The 9,005-nt window shown below is 40.6% G+C and overlaps 1 protein-coding gene across 2 annotated transcripts in view; it reads left to right on the top strand.

Annotated features, from left to right (window-relative positions):
• The first annotated feature begins 238 nt into the window (after nt 1-238).
• sin3b (SIN3 transcription regulator family member B) overlaps nt 239-9,005 on the top strand; it is a 17,895-nt gene continuing 9,128 nt past the window's right edge. Inside the window, exons 1-12 of one of the 2 annotated variants that reach the window (XM_062424565.1) lie at nt 239-738; nt 1,929-2,035; nt 2,483-2,636; nt 3,860-4,225; nt 4,619-4,774; nt 5,056-5,184; nt 5,379-5,468; nt 5,629-5,747; nt 5,917-6,130; nt 6,790-6,906; nt 7,079-7,317; nt 7,853-8,036. In XM_062424565.1, the coding sequence (XP_062280549.1) occupies nt 628-738; nt 1,929-2,035; nt 2,483-2,636; nt 3,860-4,225; nt 4,619-4,774; nt 5,056-5,184; nt 5,379-5,468; nt 5,629-5,747; nt 5,917-6,130; nt 6,790-6,906; nt 7,079-7,317; nt 7,853-8,036 (1,986 nt within the window). In that variant the 5' untranslated portion in view covers nt 239-627. Of the gene's footprint in view, nt 739-1,200; nt 1,382-1,928; nt 2,036-2,482; nt 2,637-3,859; nt 4,226-4,618; nt 4,775-5,055; nt 5,185-5,378; nt 5,469-5,628; nt 5,748-5,916; nt 6,131-6,789; nt 6,907-7,078; nt 7,318-7,852; nt 8,037-9,005 lie in introns of those variants that run through there. The other variant, XM_062424566.1, reaches the window with a different exon arrangement.

Here is a 9,005-nt window from a genome sequence, read left to right as displayed (position 1 = left end):
ATGTCCAGCGTTGGCCCGGTATTGATCCGTCTCACTGTCATCGTTGATCTTGTGGCAAGCCTCGGGTGCAGTGTGAAGTGTTTTTGCATGGAGTAACATTGCTCCTTTGTAGCAGTGAAGGAGGAGTGGAGCAATCTGATTCTTGTCAACTCAGCTCCTCCCCACCCCCATGCGCAGGCGCAGCTCCATTTTCACTCTTTTTTTTCAGTTTTTCACTCCTACTCTGGCTTCCGGACGCCAAGACAAGACCGCTGCCGCCGAATTTAAAGAGACAGTCGATAGTTATTTTAAATACGATAAACGGCAACCATTGTCCCCTTTAGCTTATTTCCCGACGCTTCTTGTCTCGGCTTGTTTTAAATCGATGGTGATGTTTAATCAAAGTCGCGGCGAGTAGCAGCTTGTCTGTCATCACCCTCCACTCTGCTGGGTTTTCCGTCCTCTTTTCTGCTGCTGTGCCGAGACTGTCCAGCCAGGCAAAGTAGGGCTGCTTGCTTGCTGGCAGGCTGGCTTCCCGACCGAGAGGAAGGTTTGTCGGCTAGCCAACAACTGGAGGTACACCGAAGGCTTTCCCTCTCTCAAGTTGTGGTGTTTGGTAGTGGCTCCCTCCCCCGTGTCGCCGGGATAATGGCGAAGATTCAGGCACACAGCACCGCGAAGCAAATAAACCAAATTCAAGACAAGCCTTACGTTATAACACAAAAGCAAGTGCAGCAGCAGCACTTCCAGAAGCTGAAGGTAAGAAGAAACAACAAGAGGGGGGAAAAGTCCCTCAGTCAGAACCATTTTGTTAGTCGGATCATTGTGTGTAGGATTTGAGGGCTTTTTTTTTTCTTCTTCTGTGTCTCCACTTTAAGCGTCGAGAGTAGTGAAAGCAGCGGCTGGCTAGCGATAGTTAACATTAGCTCGCCGGCCTATTAAAAGTAATTCATTGCTCAACAGCCCTACGTGTAAGGTTAAATGTGGGAAGCTGTGTTTTTTATTAACGATGGTCCAAGCAGTCGAGTGTAGTGCCACAGTTTATCGGTAGTTTCTTATTCACGGTGTCAATAAGAGCCGAGGAGAGGTAACTCAGACCTGTGAGGGAAGTTCCTCCTTGTTCGGGTTTTTCAGCCCTGAACAAAGTGGAGGACGACAGCCAGGCTAGCCAAGAGCGGCTATTTCACTTGATGAGCAGCTTCATTAGACGTGTCTTTTGTTATCGCACTGTTTCCATTTTCACCGTGCTGTTTTTTGCCAACACGACACAGCTGGCCGTGGACCAGCTGTGTCTAAACGTATTGTATAAATTAGTGTTGTAAGTGTTGGAGGAGTTATTATCGTCTGCTGGCTAACGCTAGCTACAACAGCCCTCTTCAGATGTGGACTATATGTGACAATGGTTAGTGGGAACATTCGTTTTTATAAAATCGTAACCTAACCTAGCTTGGATGTAAATAAAGAGAGCTGTGGTCCAGTGAACAAAAGCTGCTCCGTGTTTTTTTTTTGTACTCAACATTTATTTATTTATTTATTTACTCGTACAGCATGTACAGCTAACTAGTGCATTTGTTGATATAGCACTTCCTTTTAGACAATGAAGACACCAAACATGACCTGTCTAACACAATTATAATACCTACATGATTTAAAAATGGAAATTCTGCAATGCAATTATTTTCATTTGTTGTGTCGCACTGCCTGCGATTGGAGTATTTCCCTTTGTGGCTAATTATGAATGGGATACGATGTAGCCATTGAAGTGTAGTAAAGCTATTGTTTGCTTAAACAAGTTAAAGCTATCTGACAGCTGGATTAACACCTTTTGTAAGATCCTGCTTTACACAAGTAGGATGTTTGTCCAAAAAGCCTCTCCATAAGTTCAGGTGGGACTGATTGTGCTTTGTGCTGCATTATAATCAGATTTTTTTCTTCTTCCTGTACTTTAGGTGGAAGATGCCTTGTCATATCTGGACCAAGTCAAGATTCGTTTTGCAAACGATCCTGGCATATACAACAAGTTTCTTGACATCATGAAAGAGTTCAAGTCACAGAGGTATCTATGACAATTTATTCAAGTACTTAACATGCACGTGTAGTAAAGAAATGCACAGAAAGGATGCTACTCATCTACTCACTATATTTTTAATGAGCTCTTTAATGACTCCTCATACACACTCATGAGATGGTGATTGGAGAATTTGATAATTTTGCAAAACATCACAACCCAGGGATTAGCCACACATTTGATGGCTTTTATCATCAAGTAAGGATGACACCCAACTCAAATTATGAAACACTTGATATCATCTTAAAATTTAAGTGTGGAATGATATAATTTATTTTTAGTTATTCAACTGTGTTCCTCTTTAAAGGAAGCTGGAAAATGTTTTTAAACATTTTTTGCTGTTCTCTCACAGCACATGGGAGAGGAAGCTAATCATGATTAGCCTCTGTCAACCAAACCCATTAAATGTCTGTGTCTGCCTGATCTCCTTAATAGCATTGACACACCGGGCGTGATAAATCGTGTGTCACAACTCTTCCATGGACACCCGGACCTAGTTTTAGGCTTCAACGCCTTCCTACCACCGGGCTATCGGATAGAAGTCCCCAAAAATGGAGTGGCTTTCCTCCAGTCTCCATTCTCTACACAGGTGAGACACTCCCTCCCCCTCACACACCTAAAATGGACAAAAACTAGATAAAAACTAGTGCTGTATGTATCTTCAACCCTATAAAGGGGTCTGTCAGTAAAAAAGGATGATGTGCTGAAAGTATTGAAGTCCACAGACCTTTTCCACAGTTTCAAAAGCTGTTAAATGCACCGTGCTGAATTCAACAAATATGCACCGTATATAACATGCATAAATATGGCTGCATATCTACTGATGTCAGACGGGCCACGGCCTGCTTGGGGTAAAAATGAGCAGTGAGCCTCAGCACTGTTCATATTCAGCTTAGTTGTAAGTTGATTAAACTGAAATGTATTTAACAATATACACAATGTAAGCATAATGTCAGCCAAAGTAAAAAATATTAAAGGTATTGTAAAGATAATGACACCTGACCCATGTACACGAAACATTTCCATTCCAGTTTACATGAATCAATTAAACTAAATCCCACACAGTGAACTTTTGGGAATTTTGGGGCCCCTGGAGCAGGTATCGGCTTCACCTGGTTGGTAATCCAGACATGTTTACAGTTGAATTCAGAAAATATTTGTATAAAATGTTGATGCATTTGTAACAATTTAATGCACAGTGATTCAAATCTGGTTCAGTGTGATTTAATCAATCTCAGATTCAGTTTCAGTCAGTTTTGATATAATTTGAAAAAATACTTCCATATTTCAAACACCAGTCAAGAACCAAATGCCAAAGAAGATATTTTTCTGTTCAAGAAGTGGATGGATGGAGTTAGGAATATGATTTGGGTACTTGAGTAACACAAACAAAGGGAAATTTCTATCACAATCGTTTGACAGCAGTACACTTTTCAGAATTGATAACTAAATATGGTTTGGATGTGTGTTATTTGATTGAATAGCAGTGTCTCTGACCCTCTTTTACTTTCTCTGATATTCAAGTTAATCTTAACACCTGTATGAATAACACAGTGGACATCTTTCTGTTTTATTGACATAATAATGCATCTCTTAAAATGCCATCTGGCAATTAAATACCCATTTAATACTAGCTTGAGAAGGATTCAAGTGTATATTTCTGTAGTGAGTGTGTGTTAAAAATTACCTCAAAATTTTAACCACCATCTGGTTCACTGGCAAATATTTTAACAGAACTGTGTGCACAGTTTGCTCTGAATAATGCACCTCCAATCCTACAGAGAAACCTCTTACCATTTGTCATTTATCCAGGTTTCCCCCACTCAGCAGGGGAAGAGTGTCACCACCTCTGCAGTGACCGCCACCTCAGGTAGTGCCTCTGCCGCCAGCATTGAAGCCGGACCTGCCCAGACCAGTGAAGTTAAGGCGGCCTCAGCAGAGTCCCTATCTTCCCCAACTTCAGCAGGACCTCCAGAGCCTCCCAACAGACTTTCCCTTCCCTTGACGAGCAGAGAGAGCCAGAATCAGGCAACCACCTCGTCTGTGTCCCCACCTGCTTCAGAGACGAGTCCCGTAGAGTTTGACAGTGCCATTAGCTATGTAAACAAGATCAAAAACCGTTTTCTGGACCACCCAGAGATTTACAGAGCCTTCTTAGAGATTCTTCATACATATCAGGTAATGTAGAGATAGTTGCAAATGTAATTTTGGTTACTGGTAGTTGTTTTGTTTCCTCCTGGTCCACATCAAAGATTTTGACTGAATGTTATTGTAGGATTTCAGCAAAGCAGTGGTCTGTATTACTGGTATTTAAGTGAAATTCCTCTTAAATTGTTTTATTATTTTAAAATGAGAATTAAACAAGCAAATCAAAGGTCAGTTTGTCTCATATCACATCTCAACATCAGCTTGCTCTTTAGAACACAGTCACAGTGTTTGTGTCTTCTGAATTAAGTGTATTGACCAGGTGTAGCCAGGCCAGATAATTGTAACTTGTCTCTGCTGTTTTCTAATTGAGTTTGATTTATCTGCACCTTTCTGAACACAATTCCCCCCCATCACCCATTTTAGAAGGAGCAACTGGAGGTGAAGGAGAGCCGTGGCAGTCGAGGCAGCAGTGGGATGACAGAAGACGAGGTGTTTTCTAAGGTTGCCAGTCTCTTCAAGGGACAAGAAGACCTGCTGGCTGAGTTTGGACAATTCTTGCCAGACGCTAAGAGATCACTGGTCAGTCAAGCAATAAATGGAGTTAAAAATTGTTGCATTTTTAAAAAATATGTTGCATAAACAATTTGCTGTCAGTCTTGTCACCAGAGCAAGCTGATAACATTATTGTTGGATAGTCAAGGTTGTGCAAAACATGTAGCTTTTACACACTATTCTTTGCAAACAGTAATTAAAAGTACATTGACAAAGCATTACAGCTCAGACCAGGGAAGTATAATCCAACCTTTTAGAAGTATAATCCAACCTTTTATTAAAGATCCTGTGCGCTTTCTGCCCTGTAGTTCACAGGGAGCTCGCTGACTGGAGGGAAAGAGCAGCTGAAAAGGCCGGAGGAAGAGGACACGATAACCAAACAGAACAAAAAGAGGCCCAGACCCATACTACTGCAGCACATGTCTCCACTACTCAAGGTACTGCAGTGTGTGAACTCTATTAAGAAAGACCGCATCTGGCAGCGTGCCAATGTATGTATACATGTCCTTGATCTTAAAACGTTTCAACGACATTTTGTGATGTCAGTAAAGCAACAGTTCAAATGCTATAACTACATTACCCATTTCATTTTGAGGCCATTAAATTTTAATTTCTTTTTTTTTTAATTTAGAAAAAAATGAAGTATTCGTGTACCAAAGATCAGTCCTTTGCTTCAGTTGGCAAACATGGAGTCTTACGGGAATTCTCCTTCTTTGATAAGGTGAGGCATCATTTTCCATGGCATCACTGTTGACTTTCCTTCTTCATTGGTTCATGCTGTTCTTTTCTCCGCTTTTTTATTGCTCTTTCTATGCGTTTCATTTGTGTTTATTGCTAAAGTGATTAGATCTAAACTCCATGTCATCTCACACACCATTTAGGTTCGTCGCCTGTTTAAAAGCCAGGAAGTGTATGAGAACTTCCTGCGCTGCATCGCCTTGTTTAACCAGGAAGTAGTTTCGGGAGCTGAGCTGCTACAACTAGTCACTCCTTTCCTGGGGTGAGTAGATGGTTGAACTGGATACATTTTTGCAATGAATGTAAAAAATGAGAAATGTGGATGCACAAATGAAAGAATACAGCGACTGGGTTGGTGGGAGTGTACTGAGGGGTTTTGGTCAGCTGTTCTTGATTTCAGATCACTCATGATTTCATCCATCTTCTTGCAGGAAGTTTCCTGAACTGTACACACAGTTCAAGTCATTTCTGGGGGACAAAGAGCTCTCTCATGCTGTGTCAGGGCTGTCGGATCGCTACATGGAGGGGGGAGGGGGCAGGGAAGTGGATTACGCCTCCTGCAAGCGCCTGGGGTCCAGCTACAGAGCACTGCCCAAGACCTACCAGCAGCCTAAATGCAGCGGGCGCACAGCCCTATGCAAGGAGGTACATCCACCTTCATTTTAAGAGTCATCACTAGATCAGTGCATGTGCTTTAAAGTTCAGGATGGCTTTTGTGATATAAAAATATGCTGCTTGGAATAATAATTTGTCTATGATATTGTTTTCAACAACAAGTTTTAGATGCAATTATATCTACTACTTCTTCCTCAGTAAAGAAAATGCAGAATCTATGTAAATGCAAATATATTTAGATTTAAAAGTTTTAATAGTTGGACACAAGATGTCTTCTACTTCACTGGAAAGTGAACACTAGTGTGTTTACTGTAAGCTTCAAGTTATCACATCACACTTGTGTAAGCTGCATACTGGATCTCGACTGGCTCCAAATGAGCTGTGATGTCATAAATCATGCTCGTAGGTACACACCTTAAACTTGGATTTTTAGTGAACTGGTAGAAACTTTCCTCCTTCAGGTGATTTATTTGAAAACAGCCTTGCAGCGTTAAACTCTGCACATGAATCATTTTGCACAGTGAAGCTCGAACATTCAAGTGAAGTAACAAGAAGAACAACATGTTTTTGAGTGGAGGGGGACTTTAATTTAGCAAATGATGGAATAGCACACCATTATTAAATAGTTTCCTGTAGAGAGACGTTTCTCATTGATGGTTTGCTGTGTCTGTGTCTGTATGTGTGTGTAGGTGTTAAACGACACCTGGGTGTCATTTCCCTCCTGGTCAGAGGACTCCACCTTCGTCAGTTCGAAGAAGACTCCTTATGAGGAGCAGTTGCATCGCTGCGAGGATGAAAGATTTGAGGTACATATTACAAACACTTCATATTTTTGCTTCTTTACAGCTTTCATCAGAACCTGTTTTAGCAGATTGTTTCATCTTGACCTAATCCTGTTCTAGTTGAATAGGAGATAATAACCTTCAGCACATAAAGTACTTTTGTCTGAGGATTGTTTCTGTAACTCTCCACTTCTAGCTGGACGTCGTTCTAGAGACGAACTTGGCCACCATCAGGGTGCTAGAGAGTGTCCAGAAGAAACTGACCCGCCTTTCACCAGAGGACCAGGACCGGTTCAGATTAGACGACTGCCTGGGCGGCACCTCTGAGGTCATCCAGCGTCGTGCTGTTTATCGGATCTATGGTGACAAAGCCCCCGAGATCATTGAGGGACTGAAGAGGAGTCCCGCCACCGCTGTGCCTGTGGTGCTCAAGAGGTCAGAGTTGTTGTCTCATTTTCTTCACCGGTTAAATGTTGAATGAAAGAAGTTCAATGTTTTTAATGTTATGAATCATTTAAGTTCATTACTTACTTGCTACTGTTTATGTACATTAACATCATGGTTAATTACACACATTGCTAGAATGCTGTAATTTTGTAATGTGTATAGACATCAGCAGTATGGAAATGAGATTGCTGCCTGCATTTAAAAAACACATTTCAAACAATTAATTTACATTGGCAGCAGGGAGTTTTATCATGTATCTGATGGAAATGTTGGTTAACTGACAGCATGTGTAAGATCCTTGTACGAACATACAGTGAACTTTATGTCCTGTCAGCAAAGGTGAACCATACCAGCAACAGCTGTCTAAAAATGGTTTGTCTATTTAATGTACTGTACGTATGGACAGTGACAGTGTTTCCATCTACAGATACTAAATGAAAGTGCAGAGACACACACGTTAACATGACATGTTCATTAACATGGCTGTGAAGTATTTACATCAAAGTCCTACTGTCCTCCACAGGTTGAAAGCCAAAGAAGAGGAGTGGAGAGAGGCCCAGCAGGGTTTCAATAAGATCTGGAGGGAGCAGTATGAGAAGGCTTACCTGAAGTCCCTCGACCACCAAGGAGTCAACTTCAAACAGAATGACATGAAGGCCCTGCGGTCAAAGAGTCTTCTCAATGAGATTGAAAGCGTCTATGATGAGGTAAAAACTTTCTTCTTATCTGCCAGCTTGACATTAACCTCTTCCACTTTAAAGGAGAACAGAACATCTTTATGGGTAACAGTATATGACACAAAGAAGTGGTATACATCATCTGAAAGCTGGGAACTTAGGTTAGGGTATGATTAATTTGAGCAGTTTTTCTAGTCATAAATCTGTGTCTTTAAATCTATTGTGTTTTGGTTAGGTGCTTATTCAAGTTTTGAAAGATTAGTGTAGAATGTATCATGATGGAAGTATTATTCTATTATATATATACTACTATATATATGTATACTATTAGTATAATACATATACTATTCCCATTCAGTCTGTTGTTGCACCATTTTTTACACAGGTTTGGTGCAAAATGTAACCATTTTTGACCACTCAGCAATTAATAAAAATGGTCAAAAATCAGAAAAAAACAACAACGTTAAGACACCAAGACCTTAGGAGATTTCTGTAAAAAAATTTCTGTAAAAATAAAAGTTTTTTGGTGATTGGATGGTGAGCACTTTCCACTGGAAACTGCTCAGACACGTCCTTCTTATCAATCTACTTAGGATAGCCATACATACCGGTCTCTGGTTTGTGGTTGTAAAGTTTCATGAAGGTGTGACTATCCTAGAGGTCACAATAGGTTTATACAGTGAAGTCAAGTTTGCAAAAATTGTCTCACTACGATGAAATGGCTTCAATGAAGATTAACATCATCATACACAAATGCAATTAAGGTAATTGAATCCACAAGAGTGTCAACTTTACAGTCATACCCAATTTATGTAATTATAAGGCTTGTTAGGGATCCCAGTTTACAGAAATATTCAAATGCACCATTTTCCAGAATCAGTAAAAATAAAACATTTAGGACCTGATTTATTAAGATCCCAAATAAAGGGTACAAAATTGTGTGCACAGTGCAATAGATTGCGCGTTTCGTTTGCGTGCGTTTTGCAGGTGATCTACTAA

The sequence above is a fragment of the Scomber scombrus genome, chromosome 8 (assembly GCF_963691925.1).
Source record: "Scomber scombrus chromosome 8, fScoSco1.1, whole genome shotgun sequence".
Classification (NCBI taxonomy): Eukaryota; Metazoa; Chordata; class Actinopteri; order Scombriformes; family Scombridae; genus Scomber; species Scomber scombrus.
The sequence above is the reverse complement of the archived record's forward strand: the minus strand, read 5'-3'. Positions and strand labels throughout refer to the sequence as shown.